This window comes from Callorhinus ursinus, unplaced genomic scaffold (genome assembly GCF_003265705.2).
Source record: "Callorhinus ursinus isolate GAN/ISIS: 27379988/994484 unplaced genomic scaffold, GSC_fseal_2.0 scaffold6, whole genome shotgun sequence".
In the NCBI taxonomy this organism is placed as follows: domain Eukaryota; kingdom Metazoa; phylum Chordata; class Mammalia; order Carnivora; family Otariidae; genus Callorhinus; species Callorhinus ursinus.
The window spans coordinates 71,605,104-71,627,693 of record NW_027397068.1 but is presented as its reverse complement, the minus strand read 5'-3'; the positions used below and the strand labels follow the sequence as shown (position 1 = coordinate 71,627,693).

The following is a 22,590-nucleotide window of genomic DNA, read 5'->3' as shown; positions in this document are numbered from 1 at the left end:
GGACTTCAGGGCCTACTGCAGTCCACGCAGGTACTCGAGGGAAGCAGGACTCGGAGGACCCCGTACGGCTCAAGCACAGAAAGAAGTGAGTTCTCAGAGACAATCCTTCTTACAGGAGTCCATCACAGGTTTGCAACTCAAGTACCGCGATGTCTGGGCTGCTCGCCTTTTAGCTGGGGAAAGAAAATATAATACTGGTAGAGTCCTGGTTCCATGATACTAGACATGAAAAGAACAGAGATGAAAGGATTTCTCCTTTCAATGACAGGGACTGTACCCCCTGCTGGGTGAAGTGTTGGATTTTGATAGGCGGTTCAGAGAAGACCTTCAAGATGACACCTGGGGAGGCAGGAAACGCTGAGTTAATTCGTGAGAAGGGAGAAATCACAGACCACTTGAATGAACTGGAGGTCAAACCTAAAGGAGACACGGTGACCCTTGGTTCCCTGCACACGATGGGGAATGGAGTCAGCACTGGCCATCCTCTATTTTGGAGAAAAGTGGAAAGAGAAAGTGCGGGCTTCTCTCCACACCCTCGTGGTTCAAGTGGCCGGCACAACGGAGAAGGCAACCTCAGTAGTAGTTTGAGGTCCTGCTACGGGGCCAGCCTTTATCGTCCAAGCCCCCCCCATCTTGTCTGGGGGTGAGGGGCTGCAGGCAGGCATGCACTGAAAATGCTGCAGAACCACTGCGCTGAGAAAGGGTCCAGAATAGCGCAGAAACTAAATGGCAAATGGGGTACCTGAATTGCTGATTCCAATCACTTTGGGAAAAAGAGTGTATTTCATATGCTAAAAAGTGCTTTGCAAAGTATTTGGACAGCATCCTGAGAGGTGGCTGAGGTTTAATAAATTCATTAAACGAGGAACAAGTCTTGAAGCTGCACTGAAGGCACCCATGAGTCGAGGGGGGTGGCTTGGACGTCCCCTAAAGCACAGAGAACCCTCTCCTCGTAGAGCAATGGGGCCCGAAAGCAGGAGATCCAGAAAGAGGAAACAGAAGGGATGAGGTCAAAGTATTTTTACACCTGACATCCAGTTTCCTGCTGGAGTCCTGCTTCTACACTGGGGCACCCTCTATTATTCAAAGCTATCAGTCTAACAGAACTTTAAGAAACAACCCTGTCCTTCACGTGGATGGCGGTTTCGGATACGAAATAGTGCACTGAGCAGAATGTTTCGAAGATAGGCAGAGGAACAAATCCGCATAGACCTGCTCCTTTGTGACGCGCCCCCCCCCCCCCGTAAGTGATAGAGCCTAGAGCTGCATGTGCTCGAAGACTCGCAGCTGGTGGGAGGATGAGCTCACCGCCTGATGGGTGAGGGCTGCCCACCTATGCAGCCTGTTTTTGCAGAAAACCGTCAGTAGCTCATAGCTCATTACAGGCAAATTATCACAAAACACCAGAGTAGAAGCTGGGCATAAACTAGGTCTGTTCGTTAATGTGACCCAGAAATCGTGGATTCTATTTCCTAATTGGTTTTTGTCTATGGAATCCAGAAGTTATTTCAGCCTTTTAACGCTTCCGTTTTCTTCTGAAAGGAAGGCAAAAGACATCTACTTTATAGTGGAATTTAGAGATTTAGCTGTGCATTCTTGGAGCAGTGGGATGCAATCTCCATGAAGCAGTCATTTCTCCGCAACGAGTTTTTGGGGCTAGGGGAGGACAACTGAGCCAATCCCCTATTCTTTTAATGATGCCAGGAAAAGAACACTGAATGCAAGGATAAACAGAGAATGCCTCCTTTTCAAAGTAAGTTGAAGGGCTTTACAACATTTTCTTACCAGAGCTTTTAGAAGGAAATCACTCTGGAGACACTGACTCACACCGAATGGCCCCAAAGCTGCCATGGGGCTGCTGGAGAAGGCAACCCTACACATGGGTCCTTAGCACAGACCCAGGTACAGCATGGGTGTCAGGGTCTGGGTCCCTTGTTTTTGTGAGGGGAGGGAAAGAGGGAGATTGTTTTTGGCCAGGGCTCCTTGCTACCTGGTTTAAGTAATGAAGACAGAATGAGTATTAACTTGAAGTTCACAACCTTTCATAATACAACGAAATATATTTTGATTCTTAGACATAGTTCAGGTCATTTAGTGTTGTAGGACTACTACTATTTAAATCGCAAGTCTGTAGTCCTGTGATTGTTTTAAAACTTAATGCATGAGAGGTGACAGTGGTTTTGGTTGTCTTCTAAAGTCTGAGCGATCACATCTACTTTTATCTCTGAGAAAACCAAAAGGGTAGCTGTGTAAATGTGCATGTGAACTAAAGTGTTTACAGATGAGCATCCTATGGCCTCCGAGTCCCTGCCTCCCTCAGAGAGAGGTCAGAGGGAACTCTAGATCAGAGCAAGGAAGTGCATGAAGACTCATCAGGAAAAACAACAATTGAGTTATATTAGCACTGAGAGCGGAGTTGCTCAAAACCTGGTTGTATTGCTTCCTACGAAGTAACAAAGAAGGTGTCAGTGTATCTAACATCTCTGATCTCGTAGGTGCTAGGCCAGATGCATCCTGAACTGGTCCTCTTTAGAAAACAAGAAAAACAAAACAAACTCATCAAAAAGACAGGACAACCCTGACCTCTCAAAAACAGCGATGGGGGTAAGAATCCCAGGGTGTCCAGGCGGCACTGGCAGTAACCCAGGGCTCGAAGGGACAGCTGGGGGGGGACGCTGGGTCATGCCAATGGAGAGTGGTGATGCTTTCTCAGAGGACTCAAGACCCACACCTCAATTCTGCACACAAGTAATTTTTTTTTTTGATCTGCAAAATTTTATTAAGCAATAGCTGGACAACTTTTACAACTTCAAATCATCAAGAAAAAAATGAGATAAATCCATCTCAATAATAAAGACAGAAAATAATCTGGACAACCCACGTCATTTTGAATGCAAACCATTAATGCCTTCTAGAATACCTCCCACACAATCTAATACACAAAATACATCAGAAGAGAGGCAAATAAGGGTGAGCTCGTTAGAATGCAAGTGGGAATCTCAACAGATCTTGCTTGGAAAGTAAAACAAAGCAGCACGGGTGGGACTGAGGCGCACACAGCAGCGTGCTATTCCCAAGGTTTGGATAAGAACATGCTGGTGGTCTGGTTTGGTCTGGGACCTGTGCACCTGCATCGTGCACTTACAGTTTAAAAAAAAAAGAAAGAAAGAAAGAAAGAAAGAAAAGAAAAAGAAAATGCCAGTAGTAATAAACTCAGAAATTATGTCCAAATTTACAGTACCAAAATAACGCATTTATAAACAAATGCAAAAACAATACCCCTTTGGTAAATAATACAGTGCCTTTTTCAGTCAAACGCATAACCCATGCTTTTCTACAACACGGAAAAAAATTTATCTACAACAAACGACGAGATCTTAGAACACTACCCCTCCCTTTTAAAAGAACTTGTAAACAGAAAATATTGGTACAAGTTACAAGGAAATTGCACAAAGCCAAATAAATGAAAACAAAATAAGCCACAACCCTTCAGAGTTTCCCTCAGCCGGAGCTAAGGGAATACAGACGGTGACGAGATCTAAGTGGTGTGCCATGACAAAATCCCAGGAACTCAAAGAACAGTTCTGACACATTCTGTCTCAGCTCACTTTGTTCACAGCTATGGACTTGGCCAAGGGACGGATGGCCCACACAGGGACACGATGCGTTCGTTTCAAAACTCTTTTCAACTTGCAGATGGTGAACACTGCAGAAGACACTCAAGAATTCCAACCAGCCTGGGCACAGACTCCTTGGTTCTTTTTTCAACCCACTCTATGGTTTGTGGGGGCACATGGTGACTTATTTTAGGGCTGTTCTCCAGGGCGTCCACCGAGCAGAGCACACGCATGGGGAGGCTCCCGCTGAAACTGGTGCTTTTGTGTGATTTTTAGGAGAACAGACACCATTCCAAAAGCATTTGTTTCTAGAGGTGAACCTGCTAAAGGTTATTTTAAATGCACGGGTTTACATTCACGAGATAGCTCATTAATGCCGGAAAAGAAATACTTCTCTATAAAAAGGCAATGATTTTGAAACATACCTTCCAAGTTTGCACAGTGGAATGAGGACACGGTCACATTTTGAGCACTCAGGCTGTTTGAGCTGGACAGTTGAGAATTTTGTCCAGGCCAGGTTGTCCCTTTCATTTTACAGATGCACAAATGGAAGCCCAAGGTCACCCTCCAACTTCGTGGCAGAGCAGGCCTGCTCCCAGGGTCGACAGGATTACAAGATGAACATACATGTTTTTGCCTGGCCTCATGGGACACTCAACTGGGGAGCGAGGGACACGGGGGAAGAAGACTAACCAGCAAAACCCTGACTTACGCTGCCATCAGAGCCTCGACATTTTCCTGCTTCCTTGGCACCAACTTTTCTTAGGGTATACATTCAGTGGATATACTGTACACAAATCTGTGCCTTTGGTTTGATGAGGTTTAGAGTTGAAACAAATTTAAAATTGGTTTTTATGTTTGTTAATACACTGCTTCCCTTGAAAAGGCATGGATTCTTTACGGAGTTGACTGGGCTGATGGTTTTAAATGTAGAGATTCAGTGAGGTATCTTAATATTCATAAGTTGCTATTAATAAACATGAAGCACATAGAATTCTGCTGTTTAAAGTACTGACTTTAGTAGTATTTAATAAATTGCGACTGAATGAAAACGATTTTAAAATAAGTGGAACCATCACCGTCAACTTCAAAGACACTGCATCACGAGCGCCGAAGACCTGGAAGTATGAGCTGCATGAGCTCGTTTCCTCCTTTGGGCCAGGGTACAGAGCTGGGCACCTGCTGTCCCTCAGGTCTGCAAACCTCCCCGAGCCAGGCCTCTGCCTTCATGTGCGGAACAGGCCTTTTGGGGAGTGAGCCCAGGATTGAGAAAGTTCAATTATTTGCTACAAATACTCACTTTCTCTTCACAAATGTATCTGCAGTTTTTATTCCAAGGATTTCTCCCTATATTTGCTCTTAGTAAGAAAAGTTCTAAAATGTATTTTTTCACGGTCTCTGTGTCCTAAGAACCAATCCGAGAACCTGGAAGGCGGACACTACTTACTAACAACAGGCCTTCCTCTTTTCATTTCGTAGCACATTTTTAATTAAAAATAAAATGTTCAAAAGAGGGGGCCATATTATTTTAGGATATGTCATCTCAAAGAAATCGACTCCTTTGTATATAATCAATACCAAAGAACGTAAAAAAAAAAAAAAAGATCACCTTTAAAGGACTAATAGGAATTTTTTCCCAATTAGGAAAGTTACAAATTGTCCAGCAAAAAAACCTTCTATCATATCCTCTTTATTTCTCGCAGCAAAATATGCTGCTACCAAATAACTCATTACAAACACACTATTTTTCTAAATAAATAAAATGGGCATAACTCACCAGTACATAGTTACAAAATAATTCCTAAGAACACTATTAAAGCAAGATAAATAATCTCTTGGACAACAAAACAGGGGAACTGCACTTAAATTATTTTAGAAATAGACCATAACCATTATTGCACAACTAATAATAAGCATTGAAACATCTTACCAAGCTACAGAAACTCCTATAAAAGAATTATATAATTCTGAATACATTGCTAAATTCTTTCTCAAAGAATTTACCCACAAAGAATCAGGTTCAATATTTTAAAATATAAGATGGAAAACTTGGATGTTAGCTGGGAGATGTCCTCATCTGTGTTTCTTCAGGGTTTGGAGAGAATGGTGAGTGATGTCGTCTGGCTGTGGGGAAGGAATGGGCCAGTTTCTTTTCTAGTTTTTAAACCAAAACAAGGAATGTAAAAATACATACTTTCAAAAGACTTTTCTACAGTGTCTTTCATTTGTCTGCTCCAAACAAAATCCAGATTGAGGACTCTCTGCCAGTACACAGTTCCTGTGCTCCCGCCCAAAAAAATCACAGGTTTGAGTAACTGACAACAGTGAACTGGGTTTTGCTATCAGGGCTGACCCTGCCCAAAGTGTCCCCTAAGGAGGAGGTGGAGGGGAAAGATAATCTCAGGGGATTTCTGGGTTTTCTTCTTTTTGGTAATTAACCAGCTATCTTAAGTACTGTAATTTTACTAATGTGTTCCCAGTGGTTTATCCAACAGTCTGTACAGTTAATAAGGAACGTTTTTTTCCCTCCTAGATACAACTGTGGGACTTTTTTCAAAGAGATGACTATATCTCTATCTTTTAACACCCTGGCAAATGCTTACAATTTTGTTACGTTTCTAAACTATTAGGAAACATCTCTAGTCCACTAAATTTTAATGCGGCTGAGAAGAAGAAAGGCGTGCTTCCAGATCAGTGTCCTCAGCATTTTTAGAGAGAGAAAAGTGTGGTACACTTATCTATTGGGAAGGAGAATGTCTTCTGCCACAGAAGGGGGGAAGGGGCAAAGGTTGCTTTTCAGCAGGCCAGGTCGCTACCCACCACGCACCAGGACCGCTCCATTTCGTCTCTCCCCTTCTCCCGAAGGCAAGCCTCACCGAACCGATGGAATTCTGACACGTTCTAAAACTGGTGGGGTCTTCAATGCAGACATTCTTCAGAAAGGAGCAGAGCCCCTGTACTATTCAAGTCCCACCGCGTACACCCCCCACGCGTCCATGTGCAGGCGCGCCTTCCTCCCGTGTCAGCACAGCCCAAACTGTACACAGCCCGCTTCCATGAGTCAAACCCCGTGCACCTGCCGGGACACCCTCCATTAATCCGTCACTCTGAGGGAGTAACAGGACGTGTGTGAATTCAACGTCCCCCTACAAGAACCTGTACCTTCAGGACTTTTGGTTGTCTTTTTAAAGAGTTTTTAGTTTTCACACTAGTGGTTATGATAAGGAGTAATAAAGCTAGATGTGTGGAGAATGGAGATAATGCACACTCCCTAGTCTAAAAAGAACAGCAGGTGGGAAGGCAGCCTACCTTCCTTCTGAGGGCCCCTTGTCTTGGCAGCTGACAGAAGCAAACACAGTAGGACATTACCACAGCAATTGTGTTTCCTAAAGGAACACCAGGTGCCTTGCACCCTTTGCTTCCAAACACCACTCTTCTGCAATCTCTTTTTGTTTAAAAAGAAAGAAGAAAGAGAAACAATAAAAGGATTATAAAAGCCCAAACAAACGACAACAATTAATGGTCAGTCCCCTCTCCTGGGCCTGACAGAGTCTTCCAGTTTTGCTCTTGTCTTCTGGTCCCCGGGCGACCCCTCGAGCAGCGCTGAGGAGACCTCTCTGAAAAGGCTCCTTTGCCTCTCTCTCTCTGCCCCATACCAGTCTTTTCACTTCAGGCGCTGAGTCACGTTGGCCAGGGCAACGGCGAAGGCCTGCACGGCTGAGAAGGGGTACTGGAAGTCCAGAATGTACGCGTTGCCATCGATCCTTCCAAACTGCATCACCTGGGGTGGGGGTGGAGTGGGCAGAGAAGCGAAGACATGAAAAGAACACAAGGTGGGAAACACAACCATGTCTGGGTGGCTCCTGAGGGAAGGGGACAGCCCAGCCCAAGGAGACAGGTTTGCCGACCAAGGTGACTCTGATAAAGTTTTTTTGTTTTTTGTTTTTTGTTTTTTTAACAAACAAAATTTAATCGTTTAGATCAGACTCCCTCCAAAGGGAAAAATAGGAATACCATTCATGGTGAAACTATGTTTTTTGCTACCGGCAACACTTTTATCCCATTCTTTGACTAGGTGCCCTAATCAGTAATCGCTCTACTATGCAGCAGAGGTGATGCGGAAACAATTCAAATAATCCTCAACTGTGGTGGGACAGCTGTTTGCTGTTGGCTAACTGGTCATTAATAAAACTCACATCTCCTTAGCAACAAATTTTCACTTTTTTCCTTTTTACGTTTGTGTATGTTGTCCAGTGAAATGATATCTCTGCAAACGAGCATTGGAACCACCAAAGATATCTGATTCTTCACATTCGCAGCAAAGTAACACTGCTGATTCACTGTCTTCCAAAGAGAGCCAGAGGTGCAAGGGCTGCAGGTGGTGCTGGGGGTAGGCGACCGCTGGACCATGACCAAAGCCATCTAGGCAGCGCGCTGCTAGGTTGTTCCGGGCAGGGCATTCTTGTCCTGCGTGTGGGGGGGCGGGAGGGTGACGGAGCTGGGATGGGGAACGGGGTATGGGATGGGGGTGAGGGGTAAGGGGAGGAGAAGGAGGCCGTGGGAACGGCCACAGGCTCTGCACCCACTACCGGACTCTCGCCTACTGACGCGCTGAATGGGCGGGGGGCAGGTGGGCGGGCGGGCAGGTGGTTCGGCGGCAGTGGGGCACCCTGATCAAGCTTCTTGATCTCACTAGGAGTTTGTCAGAAATAAAGGGGGGGAGGGAACATGTTAAACATGCAGGGGGGGGCGGGGGGCGCCTGGGTGGCTCAGTGGGTTAAGCGACTGCCTCAGGCTCAGGTCATGATCCCAGAGTCCGAGGATCAAGTACCACACTGGGCTCCCTGCTCATCAGGGAGCCTGCTTCTCCCCCTGACCCTCTCCCCTATCATGCTGTTTCTCTCTCTCTCTCTCTCTCAAACAAATAAATAAAATCTTTAAAAAAAAAATGCAGTGGGAAGATGACGAGCAAAATTTCAGAGTGTGGAAAGCTCCACAGGTCAAATAAAGTGGTTTCCTCACCAAGGAAACAGAAAGGAGAACAAAAAAGTATAAGGAAGGGTCTATAGGCTAATAAAGGGTTTAGAGGGACATCATTTGTCATGGTCAAATGTCACTGCTCAGAGAGGGATAAAACGCAGTCCACCTCCTTCCGCTGGTGCTCAATCTCTCGAGCTTGCCTTCCTTTGTCATTTCAGTACTTACTGTGACCACATTATATTACCACATAACATGATATACTTATTTGTTTATGGTCTTTCTTCAATTTTTGGTAAACTCCACAAGGACAAGGGCTTAGTCTCTAATTTCCCTCATGGCTCTAGTTTCAGCACTTGGAGCAAGGCTGGCAAACTCTCTGTGAAGGGCTGATGATAAATGTTTTAGGCTTTGTAGCTCACAGGGTCTTTGCCACAACTCTAACCCCGTTGTAGGACAAAAGCAGCCTTAGCCAATATTTAAGTGGACACGCATGGCTGTGTTCCCATAAAACGTTATTTATAAAAAGAGGCAGCAGGTCGGACTGGTCTGTGGGCCACCGTTTGCTGACTCCTGGCTCAGAGGATTGCCAGGCATACAGCAGGTGCTCAGTAAATATTTGTTGAGTGAATTAATGAAAATGAGGTTTAAATATGCAAGGCGAAGAGGTGTGTTCCCAGAATGACAGCTATGCAGCGGGGTTAGAGCTACCCTTTGAGGCTGTAGCAGGAAGAACTGACAAATCGCCCAGTGTGTAATGTATGGAGAGAGGATTTACATCATACCAGAGAATCAGGAAATGACTTAGTCATAAATACACAGAAATAAGCAAACAAACACTGGCTAATTATTAGGTCCAGGGAAAGAAAAACTAGACAATAAAAAAGTTAATATAATTAAGCCATAACCTGTGGCTCAGCTATAAATCATACATATTGGCATAATGAGATAACCAATGACTACGTAAAGTAAGAAAGGGGGAAGTTCACACGTGTGTACGTATGGTGGTGGGGGTGAAGAAAACTAACCATCCAATTCCTCAGGAAGAGGTCAATGCATGATGTGAAAAACTGAAAAATCAATAAACAGAAGTGGGAACACACTCTTTACAAATACAGTGTCAAATACCAGAAGAACCAGAGCTGGGTTTGAGCAGGCCGGGGGCTGGGCAGGGAAGGGCCTGCTAGTTCTCCTCCTGGATCTCGCAGAATCCTCTGACTTTGAAAAATCAGTGCACGTGTTGCTCTGATGATAAGTAAATAAAAGCGAGCAATGGGCACACCGTGGAGTACAACCACGATCAGCCCCACTTAAGAGACAGCAGTTGTTTTCTGCATTTCTCGTTTGGCTCCTGGCAGGCCAAAGCACGGATAGGCTCCGCCAGGTTTTCACCTCCCACTCCCCGGACCCCCGGACCAGTCAAGACCAGAACGCAGCAATTCTGGCCATGCCCCGGGACAAGCCTGCTTACCTGCCGCCCCTCCAGCTCAATCTGGAAGTTTTTGGCCGACTCCTGGGTCACCCGCCCCCCGAAGTCTAGCTGGTACACCTGGGTGGCTTCGTTCCACAGAGGCTGCTTGTTGGCCATGACGTACACAAAGCCCTGGCTGCCCAGCCGCCCATCCTCCTTCTCGCTGGCTTTCCGGCACTTGAACTCTTCCAGCTCGCTGGCCGTCCTCAGGCTCCGCTTGCTCTTCCAGCCCTTCTTGCTGCCCTGGCTCTGGTTCATCAGCTCGTCCCCGCTGATGAACAGCTCGGGCTCGCTCTCCGAGCTGTCCTGGAACTCATTCGTCTTGTTCAATTTCTTTGACTTCAGTGGGTCTTTCTGACTCTTCACTTTCTTCTTCTCTCTCCCCAGGCGGGGGCTGGAGATCAGGGAATTAAAGTCACTCAAAGTCCGTGCCTCCTTCTTCACTCTGCCCTCCGTGATGGCCTGAACATTTCCCTCCTCTGCTCGGCTGTCCAGGCGTTTCCGGTTCTTCTTGCCGAACTTCTCTGTCCGCTGGGGGACTGGGCTCTCCGTCAGGGAGAGGACTTCTTGGAAGTTGTCTGTGGTCTCTACCATCACCTCAGTACCCAAGTGGCTTTGGAGGTCGGTCGGCGGTGGAGACACGAGGGGCTTCTCTACCACCAGGTGTGCCTTGGGGGGGAGAGTGCCCTGGGGGTTTTGCACGGGCGGGCAAGGGCTATAGGAACTCCAGGGGTGCAAGGCGATAGGTGGCAGCTGTAAACTCGAGCAGGTGCTGCTTCCCGGATACATGGGGGGCAGGGTGCAGTACGAGAGGCTGGGTGGGTAGGCCGGCTGCAGAACCACTGCGGACTCCTGTGGTGCAAATGGTGTGGGGGACAGGGCATCTTTTGGGGAGCAGGGAGTCTGCACTCCTGGCAAAGGGGGTGTGTTATAGCTTCCTGGATATGGCATTCCCATCCCATAGCCTGTTTGGAAAGTGGCAGTAGGACTGGCCGGAGACTTCGGGGAGACGAAGGGCACTCGGGACACGTCCAGGTGCTGGCTCTGACCTACTATAAGAGGGGGCAGTTTCAGGGGGTTGGGCACTGCAGTCTGTGCTGTCCTTTCCTGAGGAACCCAGATGTCCTCCCCCAGCACGGGGTCCCACTGGTAAGGGGGTGGCCGTTTGATGGCCACAGCAGCTTCGGGCAGCGCGGGGTGCCTCAGGGGCTTCTCCACCTGACAGTGCTGGGCCAGCGCCTCATCCTCGGTGAAGGCCGAGTTCACGTAGTCGGCGCGCTCGCGGGCGCCGTCGGGCGGGCTCAGGAGGCTGTAGGACGACTGGGAGGTCAGCGGGGAGGTGCTGGAGGCGTGCGCCAGGCCCGAGCCTGGCTGCGCGCCGCCCGCACCCCCGGCGCCCGGCTCGGGCCGCCCCCCCGCCCCCCCGCCGCTGCACTGGCTGCAGGTGTACAGGGCTGGCGGGGGCCGCGCCGGGAACTGCGCCGCGCCCTTGGGCTTGGGCGGGTGCTGCGGCGGGGCCCGCGGGGGCTCGGCCAGCTGCGCCGCCTTGAGCGCCACCTCGCGGTTGTTCCTGCGCAGCGTGGCGTGGATGAGACTGTCGGGCCTCTGGGCTGCGCCGCGTCCGGGCACGAGCGGGCCGGCGATTTCGGGGTACGGGGGTGGGTCTCCCGTCGGGATGGAGTAGCGTGGGACCGTCAGGCGGTTCAGGGTCGCACTGGTGCAGGGCTGGGGGACCTTCTTCTCGGTGGCGGTGAGCCTCAGCGTGGCCGAACTGCCTGGACCGGGGAGGGTGTAGGTGTTCTGGGAGCAGAGCATCCGCGTCCGAGGCCGGCATACCTCCTCCACGTTGCCACTGCTGTCAAAGGTGGTGATCCTCTCATAGCCCAGGGGCGTCTGGTAATGTGCCGCTGTCGGGTACAGCGGGAAATCGCTCTTCTTCAGGCACGTGTCCACCGGGGGCTGCGGGGGCGGCAGCGGGGGCGGCGGCGCTGCCGTGGTGGGGGCAGCAGGAATGGTTCCCGGGTAGGGGGGTGGGGGGTTCATCTTCGCCACCTGGACCTCCTGTGGGGCACTGAACACCACTGCGTCCCCTTCGGCAGCCAGCTGCGGCACTGGCCGCAGGGCCTTGGCCGACTTCTGCAGGTGGTCATGGTCCCGGTCTCCGTGGTCCACCACCGACAGCTGGACCGCCCCCTGCGCGGACGGAGGCAGGGACAGCTGAGCAGGGTTCGGGATGACGCGGCCCATCTCCACACCTCCGAAGATCACTTGTCCAGGGCTGGAGTAACGGCTGGAGACCGGGTACTGGGAGGCACTGTCACTTCCGTGCTCCGATGTCCCCACTGCCGTGGTCTGACTGGTCAGGACATCCAGCTGCACATTCTGGTTGGCCAGCAGGGACTGCACCAAGCCTATGCTCTGAGTGGGGGACATAGCCTGGGCCGAGCTGTGGATGGGTGCAATAGGGATGTTCACCGTGCACGGCGGGCTGTTCTCGGGCACACCAGAAGCTCCCGTCACTGGAAGGAAAAGAGAAAAAGGAACTGCTTCAGAACAGTGCCGTGAAACTGGGTCAGAATAAGCGATACAGCGACTCATCAACTCATCTAGTCCTTTTGCTACAAAATGCAATTGCTGTAGACAGAGATGAGTTTGCCTGGGGAAGCTAGAACTTTCACACAAGTTATATACACAGTCTCTCTAAGGTTTCTGGAAGGACAAAGGCAAAGCTTTTCAATGAATATACTTTCGAATCTTCCGAACTTGGTACCTAAATGGTACCATGGGTCATAACAATGTTTTTTTTTTAATTTTTATTTTCATTTTCTAATATTTAAAGATGCTTTTTTACCATGAATTCATAAAACGGCCCACTCTTTTATGCAAGAAGAGAACTATGGTATAGAGCATGACACTCCACTGAGCACTCATAATGCCTAGGGTCCTGAGTAGGTTTATCCACAATTATGGATTGGTTAATATGGGAAGTGTTATGTAGCAGATGTGTATGTGAAACTCGTACGTAAATTAAGTCTCTGTGAAAAGAACCATGTAAAATGTAGTGGAGACACCAATGAAAAGATCTTCCAGCAAATAAGCATTATTAGGGAAGGATCATTTCCTAAAATTTATCTGCTTTTCAGCATTTCAAACACTATGTAAGGTACAGCACTGTACCTCTGTAAAACTATATCCTATTTGTACAAAGAGGGAATTTAATGAGGCATGAATGTGAGCAATGATCTCCACGCCACAGGCAGGTGCTCAGAACCATGTTTTATACTGCCTGTCTAAAGTACCATCGAGCACTGGCAAGTTTGCTTATTTGGGCCTTTAAGTGCTATGTGGCAACTAGTATATGAGCAAGACACAGGATTTAACTAGCTAATTGTAAAGGCTGTCTTCCAGTTTACTAGAACTACAGAATGAAGGCAGCTAGCTAGTTCATCAAAAGTTAAGCCCGGGGCCCCTGGGGGGCTCAGTCGTTAAGCGTCTGCCTTCAGCTCAGGTCATGATCCCAGGGTCCTGGGATCGAGCCTCGCATCGGGCTCCCTGCTCAGTGGGGAGCCTGCTTCTCCCTCTCCCTCTGCCGCTCCCTACTCATGCTCTCTCTCTCTCAAATAAATAAATAAATCTTTAAAAAAAAAAAAAGTTAAGCCCACCCTTGGTTCCAGTCAGACTCCCCCTTCCCTGGGGCCCTCTAGTGAGACGTAACTATCTCGTGGCTGCGTGAATCTGGGTCCCATCTCAAGTTTTTTTATTATTCCTGTTCTGATCCCTCCTCCAGATGTTCACTCATCTGCATGAAGTACTGAGGGCAGGTATCTTCCCTGTTAAAGAGAAGAGTCTCTCTGTCACCAGCATTAACTGAAAGCCCTGAGACAAAATGCCCCCCCTCCCCCCCCCGCCCCGCTCGGACTGGGAAGCCCAGTCAGGAAGAGCCGCGGCAAGGGCTGAGCCTTAGGGGGAGCTTATTAGTCACTTTCCAGGAGCACAGGGAGGGCGTTATTTGGAAAGTGTAAAAAGATACTTCTAAATCCACGATTCTGAAATTGCAGGGGGTGTGCTCTAAAGCTCAGGTGTGTGAGGCTTCACCAAACTGCAGGTTTATGTGGTTGCAAAACCTTGCCCATTAGGACTTCGACAGTCTACACCACCTGCTATAACCATCAGAAAACCAAAAACGGCTACTGTCAGAAAGTACTGTACAAATGATTTTGCAGGTAAAAACCTGTGAAGAAGGTAAGTAACTGGGATAAGAGAAGGTAAACAATCCCCCCAAGCTCAGAGCCTGAGCTGGCCTGCGTGTCCTTCCCTGTCCCATGGTACAGACCATAGCCCCTTCTGTTCTAGAACCACCAGTGGCCCATGTAGGATTCCTCTGGCTCAGAAACGAGAGACATTCAGAACTCTGCTTGGTTCTAAGTAGAGGAGTCTTCATATTTATAAAATTACAGGTAGATATTTTTGAGAAGAGTTATAGGGAAATAACTGGCAGACTACTTAGAAATCATTCTACTCTGTTAATCAAAATAGGATCCCCTCCCCCTAGAAAACACTTAAATTAATTTAAGATGCTACAGATATTTGAAAATTTGGAAACTGGGATTTTAAAAGCTTGTGCTGGAATTCACCTTTAACTCAGACCAGGCGCTTCTGTGCACTGAGATGTGCATTGCACACTGGGCAAGAGATGTCTGGACGTGAAGGCTTTCTGTCCTGGAGACGGGGTGGGTTTGAGACACTGGGCTCCGTGGGCACCACGGGACCATGGGAGTGACGCTGCTCTCTCAGCAGGGGCTGAAAGGATGAGGGCCAACGAGAGCCAGTTCTGATTTTGTGGAGTTCTCATCCGTCCTGTTAACGTCTCTAGCTGGGCACGTGACTAAGGACTACTGTGAAGATAAAACAAGATGGCAGAATGCCCTGTGGACCTGAGCTGTCACGGTCACCTATATATACCGTCCTTGCTCTGGTAGCTCCCCTCCTCCCCAAACAGTGACAGTATGACCTTTCTCCTGTGATGTGCCGCCACACCTACCAGCTGAGGAAGTTAAGCTTTTCCAAGCCAAGGCAGCGGGCATGGGCTGACATGTTGTGACCGTCCACTAGTTACTGCTCTGCCCCCGTCACGACCCCCTAAGAACACACCTGGTAAATCATCCTCGTCTTCACTGAAAACATTTGGGTTGAAGACAGGTAAATTAACATAGTCCATGGAAATCTTCCGAACCTCTGGGAGATAGATGGTCATCTGCCGCGGCTGGAGATGCAGGAGGCTGGTTTTATAGATTACTGGAGGGGAGGAGGGAAGCACTGTTAGCAGAGACGTGCACGAGGACAGCGAAGGCACCGGCAAGGTCAAAGGAAGAGCAATGGGGCTGCGGTGCCCCTGCCATCAGAAGCAGGGGAGAGTGGGAAAGCGGGCCCTTGTCTCCCTTCCGCACACCACTGGCCACCCCAGCCATGCTTTGGCTTCCCTAACGGCAACTTCTCCGTCTAGCGTAATCACTTTGCCAAGTGGTCTGTCTACAGAACCACACTTTTCAAATGTCAAAAACCTGTCCTAGACTTAAATGTTTTTCTGGAATGAACTGGGATAGGATAAATGTATTTTTTAAAAGCCTCATTTGCGATCAGAATTCTAATTTAGTAAAAATAGTTGTGATAAGCAGAGTGCCAAGCTCAGGGGGATCTCAGGCAACCCAGGAGACAGGGGTGACATGGGTCAGGTCGGAATAGAACACTGCCCTTCCTCAGGACTGGATTCTTGTCTTCCTGACTTTCAACTTCATGATCAGGACAGAGATTTAGGGAACTTCCACACCATTTCTTTACATGCTCAGGTTTTATATTTGATCAACAGGGACATTTAAGACAATGCCTGGATGGCGACTCAAATATTTGGAGGAGACAAAATTGGTTAAAAACAATGAATCTGAATTTAGGTTTCACGGTAGGTTAAAATCAGGATCAACTTTCTTTTGTTTAATGCTCTTTCCTGAGGTAAGCAGAAATTCCCAAATTATTACTGTTATTCTCATTTTTTGTTAGGCCCAGCTGTGTCCCCACAGCTGTCCCCGCTAGCGCCCGGTGGCTGACCAGCTCGAACTCCCGCAGTGGACAGAATCAAAGTTTAGAGGTAAATAAAGTACATGCTAATCTTCTGGTGCTGTAAGCGCTCATTTCAATTGTCAGTTTAGTCTGTTTCAGCTGGGAGAGCGGGCAGAGAAAAGGACAGGGTTCTTACCTGCACCGAGGTTGGTTGGCAGGAAAGCAGCCAAGCCCACAATCTTAAACTTGGTTCCCCAGATATTAGACGTGACCTGAGCAAGATAGTTGTGCTGTGGGAGGGGGAAAAAAGAGGAAAAAAGAAAAATCACCATCTATTTTCGTATTTTCTATTGATCACTTAGGAACTAAGAATGTTAACATTTTTGCTTAAAAAGGTCACAGGTGGGCACTGCTTGAAATACTCATTCTCTGTATCATTCTACCCTTTTTAAGACCAGAAGCTAACGAGAACATGTCAGGCATGTGTTTCTGAGTGGTGGCTCACTGAGCTGAGATTTGCAGGTGGGGGGTAAGGAGCAGATGTGTCCCAGTGTGTCTGCACGCGCGTAGGTTTTAGGCCACAAAGGTGCTCTGGGCACGTTTTTCTTTACCTCTCCTTTCCCTCTAGTCACTGAACTAGAGAGGGTATACCTAGCTCTGAATCCATTTTTACCCTCGATATTTCTCCTGGAAACACCAGGTGCACTGATGCCAGTATGTCCCCAAACGACCCAGTTATCTGTTTCCTTGTTCAACTAAAAAAATTTTTAAAAAATGATCAGTATGCTTAAGCCACGTGTGTATATGTGTGTGAACAGCAGTAATAAAGATGAATAAAATGCAGCTCCTCAAAGAGCTTATAACCCAATGGAGGATATAGGCTTACGATTATTTGCAGACAAGGCAGTCACTGAGGAATGTTATACGGGAGTTTCAAACAAGATGCTTTGGGATTGCTGTGGCTGAGCTGGGGAAGGAAGCCTTCGTGATGAGTTCTATCCGGAAGCGTGCTGGCAGAAGCAAGAAGAGGAGACTGGCGGGGGGGGGGGGGGGGGCCCAGGGGGCCCTGGTGACCCAGGCATGGCAAAGGCACAAACGCAGAAGGAGGTCAGTCAACAGCGAGGCTGTGGCACCTGGAGGGCATCGAGGGGGACCAGGACAGAGAGGCAGGCAGCGCCAGATTGTGGGGCTGCCACCAGGGACTGGCTCCTGTGGACACCAAGAGTCCACAAGTGGCTTAAGGGAGCAGAGGGGAGAAGTGTGGATAGGTCTCAAGCTGTGAAAAGACTCATGTGGCAACAGGGGAGTGTCTGAGGTGGGAAGGAGGTCCTGGGGCCTCCCTGAGGGCAGGGGTGGGGAGGAAGGCCAACAGGGCTCTGGTTCTCCATGCCCAGTGTCTGGAACGGCAGTGAGAGGCATGGAGACTGGGGTGGCAAGTGCAGGTGTGATGTGCCCAGGGCTCAGTCCCCGTCAGGCACACACTGAGGAGGGAAGACAGGCAGGGGAGCATCAGAAATACGGGCCCGCCCTGGACCCCAGGTGCTACCTGAGTGATGTCTTCAAAGGGAAACTCTCTTCGTGTCAGACTGGGCGAGCCAATGGAGGGCTTGCGCATCGGCAACCGGGGAGACCTGGACATCTCCTGAGCAGCCCGGGACAGCTTGGGAGACTTCCGGGCCTCAATGTTGATCCTGTGGAGACAAGGCCAGGAGGGTCAGGCCTCACATGTGGGAGAGGCGCCCACTACCGTGGCCTTCTCCCTTTGCGCTCTGGCGGCCACCAAGGGCGCCACGTTCCCAGGGGCCAGGCCCCTTTACCCAAGCCTCTCCCGTCTGCTCTTGCCTTGTGAATATGAAGAAAGAAGAAAGAAGAAATATATATATCGAGTAATATATACTTAAAAAATATGGTAAGATCAGGGGCACCTGGGTGGCTCAGTCGTTGAGCATCTGCCTTCAGCTCAGTTCATGATCTCAGGGTCCTGGGATTGAGTTTCACATTGGGCTCCCTGCTCCGCGGGGAGCTTGCTTCTCCTTCTCCCACTCCCCCTGCTTATGCTTTCTCGCTCTCTCCCCCTCTCAAATAAATAAATAAAATCTTAAAAAAATATGGTGAGATTAGACAAAATGATTCATTTGTAAGGAACCTCAGAGAATTAAATGTGGTTTGCTTTCTATGGACTAATAGTTAAGTTTAGAAACATCCACATGACTTCTGCATGTGGGAAACTAGCAGGTAGGAAGAGCCATTTTTCACCCTAAGGCCACAGTGATTTTACAACTCCTACTACAAAGTTAAGATTCCAACAGATTTATCTAGCCTTTCACCAGCTATCATATTTAAATCAAATCTGTGGATCTACAGTTTTCCTACTGCCTTCTGATCCTACATTCTATCTCTGGCCTTCAGTTCTTCTGTTTGTAACACAGGGGCACAGGTGTTAATGCCAGTCTACCCCACAGAGAGTGCTATAAAAACAAGTAAGTTAAGGTCAATGGCAGTCAATGAGAGAAAAGCCCTGAGCCTCACATATACTGCTTGAGAACTTGATACGACAGTGAGGGCTCCCAAAGCTTGGCTGGACAGGGGGACCGAGCTGGTGAAAACTCTGTATGGGGACAATTAGTCCGGCTGTGGCACGCAGGAGGATCCAACACAGGGAAAGACGGAAGGAATGATGACCAGCTGCAGAGACCGCCCCATCCACGAACTTTAAAAGGACATTTACAGGTGAAAGATTTGGTTGCTTATGTGTTAAATGTTCTCCCTTAATTAATGGGAAAAGCTGAAACACTGTAGTAGTGTAGGAAAGTTCATAATTTTATTTGAGATTTTAACAAGCTTAGAATAAAGATGAAAAAAATCAATCAAATTGACTGATGACTCACAGCATGCACAAAAATTAATCTGAGATTGAAGTATGAAAGCTAAAACTACAAAGTTTCTGGAAAGAACAGAAGAATGTCTTTATGACCTAAGGGTAGACAAAGATTTCCTAAACAGGACACGAAAAGCACTAATCATGAAAGAAGAAATTCATATTGCGTTAGGCCACCACATACGTGGCACTCCGTATCTCTGCCAAAGACTCATAGCCAGAATACACATAAGGACTCTTAAAATTTGATGAAAGAAAAACAACTCAATAAAAAATGGGCAAAAGACTTAACAGACACTTCACAAAAGAAGAGCTCCAAATGGCCACTAAGCATATGAAAAACTGGTTAGCAGCAACAATCACTAGAGATGTTGATACATGCCCACCAGAATGGATAAAGAGTATCTTCTAACAATGACACTGCAACTGTGGGCGAGAGCAGAAGCCTCACATGCTACCGGCAGGAACTCAGAACAGCGTGGGCACGCTGGAATACTGGGTGGAATATGTTTATTGGCAGTTTCCGATAAACGTGTGCCAGGACCCGGCAACTCCCCTCCTAAGTGTATACCCAAGATTAATGAGTGAGTGCATGTGTCCATACAAAGTGTTGTATAAGAATGTGTATGATGGTTTGATTTGTAATAGCCCCGAACTGGAAACTACCAAAGATCAACCAATTGGTAAAAGGAATAAACAAATTGTAGTATATCCATTCTAATGGTAACCACAGAGCAAAAAAGAAAAACCACTGATACACACGACACGAATGAATCTCAGTCATTATGTTGAGCAAAAAAAAAAAAGTCAAATAAAAAAAAGGAGTATATACTGTTTGATGCCATTCATATGAAATTCAAGAACAAGTCAAACTCCTCTGTGGTGACAGAAGTCAGAACAGTGATTACTCTGGGGAAGGGACACGAGAAACTTTTACAGGAGGATGGAAATGTTACCTTCAACTGGGTGGTAAATATTCTGCTTTATCAACTGCACAGGAAATTATGTCTTTGAGATCTGGGCAGACAGGTATCTGTACATAAATTATATCTTAGTTTTGCACAGCATCACAGAATTTTATTATTTTTTTTTATTTTTATTTTTTTAAAGATTTTATTTATTTATTTGAGACAGAGAGAATGAGAGAGAGAGAGCACATGAGAGGGGGGAGGGTCAGAGGGAGAAGCAGACTCCCCGCTGAGCGGGGAGCCCGATGCGGGACTCGATCCAGGGACTCCAGGATCATGACCTGAGCCGAAGGCAGTCGCTTAACCAACTGAGCCACCCAGGCGCCCCATCATCACAGAATTTTAGAGCTAAAGACAGCTTAGTGAAGATCTGGCCCACCCTCTACCTTCCACAGATAAAGGACACTGGCATCCGGGTCATGGGTTTATTCAAGGTTATACCCCGAGGTCATATAGCCTTTGGGAGTGGAGCCAGGATCAGAGGATCTCTTACCTAGGACACAACAGGCCCTTCTATCTACTCTTAGCTTTCTGCCACTCTTTAGGACAAACCTTTGGCATGTGAGATTATTTAGTTACGATTTATTTCCAATTACAGCATTAGAAGGTATTTAAACCGGGCATTCTGTTCAATGCATACGTTACACTCACTGTAAACCCTTCTCATTACTTTTCTGGAACTGGAAGAACCACCAAGTGGGCCAGGGAGCTTCTGCCACCCTGTGCCGCCCATTGTCGTACTAACCCTGAGTTCTGAGGACTTAGCAAACTTCCCATGGGTGGATTTGTCTACCCAAAGGGGAGAAGAAAGGAAAGCTCTAATTATCGCTGGCAGACCTTCCTGATGAAAGGCAGGGGAAGCCCTCTTGCGGGGCTCTTCTGGTGTCGGCTTCAATGGGGTTCTGCTGCAGACACAACAGAGACATCCCCAGAGACACAAACAAGGCAGACCAGCCCTGGGGAGTGAGCTTACCTTGGGAGTTTGGGTGACTTGCTCGCGCGGGAGATTTTGGGGGATTTCTTGGCAGCCCAGTCGTCACTCAGTTCCACGTCACTGGAGTCCGAGCAGTTGCAGCTGTCCAGCATGGAGGAGATCAAGCTGTTTCCGTAGATTTCATCTGGTGAGACACAACCAGCAGGTTCTGGAAAGTGCTATCAGTAAGACCCTAATGAGGATCATTAGCCCTGGAAACTACAGGGCAGACTGCCTCTATAGGCCAGCATTTTAAGTTCAGAGGTTGAAAGAGAAAAGGACCAGAGCATGGTTTCCCTTTTACGTTTTTATGCTGTAACAATTTTCTAAGCAAAAGGAGGCAATTAACTTCTGTTATCAGAGTGGGCATGGAATTTCAGTGTCTCTGGAATGTACAAAATAGTCTAGCAGTGTTTACTGCGCAAAAAGCGGGAACCTCCCAGCACAACAACCATCCATCTGGGTTCATATGGGTTTGCAGGCAACTAGGGCACCCAGGCTGAGCAAGGGGCTTGCTGACTCAGGGACCGCCCCCCCCCCCCCGCCCCCGCCAGATCCTGTTTCTGACCTGGGGCCTGCCAAGGCCCCTGCTGGTTCCAGGCCTGCTCTGGACTAGATACCTGACCGGGTCAGGTCCATTGCAGGGACTCCCAGACATTTATGCTGGCCTGCTCTGAGCAGTGGCTGGAAGGCAGGCCTGTGCAGGAGGCCTGTCCTGGCAGCCCTGGGCTCTGCTGGGGGTGTTTGTACAGAAGCCGCTTGAGCTTCACCGTTGGTCACTGGGCAGAAGGTCAGAGGCCCTACGGCAGAAGACGGTGCGCACAGAGGCTGGGCCATCACGAAACTGCACGACAGATGAAGGTCACGTCTGACACTTTCCCTGACATCCCTTCTCCTTTATTGCCTTCCTCCCACCCCCCACATCCCTTCACTCCCCAAACCCTGCTCTGCCCTCACTGTAGGGTAGCCCATCTTCAAAACCACTTTGTTTTGCTGACAAAAGCCTCATTCCCTCAAGACTCCAAGAACCTCATCAGGTTATAAAAAAGCCCAATTGTCCAACTGCAATGAAATCATTTATGGAATTTGAGGGGCTTTATCATTCAAAAGGGCTGTTTACATTTGAAAGGATGAGTTTGCTAAGATAAACTCATCTCTAGTGTTTCTGAACATATGGAAGGGACATCTGTGAACAGGGACCTGTCCAAGGGCCCTGGAGGCAGAAACAGCTCGCCATGCTCCCTGGAAGCAGGCTGTCTGAGACCCACATCACCCTCTTCTTAACTTCCCCATCAGAAGGCACGACCCATGAGGACAGCAAGCCGGGGTGGTGTGCACCTGCGTTTGATCAAATAAAAAGGCTTACTTCACACGCCCTGAGCAGTGCTTTACATTACTTGAGGAGTCACTTAGTCCAAAGATGCTTGGCCATGAGTCATGCAAGCATGTAAACGCACAGAAAGCTTCTGCGTGCTTGTGAACATAGAGCCAGCTCACCAGCCTGAGGAAATGCAGTAATGTGCTGTCCACTCAGCTCCTGATCTGCCCGCTAACCCAGGATTTTTCACAGTTGCTGTATGTCATGCCATTTGTTGTTGTTCTTGACTTATGTCTTAATCCATTTGGGCTGCTATAACACAACGCCACAGACT

At 48.2% G+C, this 22,590-nt stretch overlaps 1 protein-coding gene across 10 annotated transcripts in view; it reads right to left on the bottom strand.

Annotated features, from left to right (window-relative positions):
- Positions 1–5,291: 5,291 nt before the first annotated feature.
- The window catches only part of TULP4 (TUB like protein 4), a 228,948-nt gene continuing 211,649 nt past the window's right edge, over positions 5,292–22,590 (bottom strand). For 9 of the 10 annotated variants that reach the window (XM_025866390.2, XM_025866393.2, XM_073894169.1 and 6 more), the window contains 6 exons: positions 20,939–21,083; positions 17,666–17,810; positions 16,316–16,409; positions 15,217–15,360; positions 10,066–12,584; positions 5,292–7,398 (listed from right to left, as the gene is read on the bottom strand). In XM_025866390.2, coding sequence (XP_025722175.1) covers positions 7,282–7,398; positions 10,066–12,584; positions 15,217–15,360; positions 16,316–16,409; positions 17,666–17,810; positions 20,939–21,083 — 3,164 coding nt within the window. In that variant the 3' untranslated portion in view covers positions 5,292–7,281. Of the gene's footprint in view, positions 7,399–10,065; positions 12,585–14,877; positions 14,961–15,216; positions 15,361–16,315; positions 16,410–17,665; positions 17,811–20,938; positions 21,084–22,590 lie in introns of those variants that run through there. The other variant, XM_025866396.2, reaches the window with a different exon arrangement.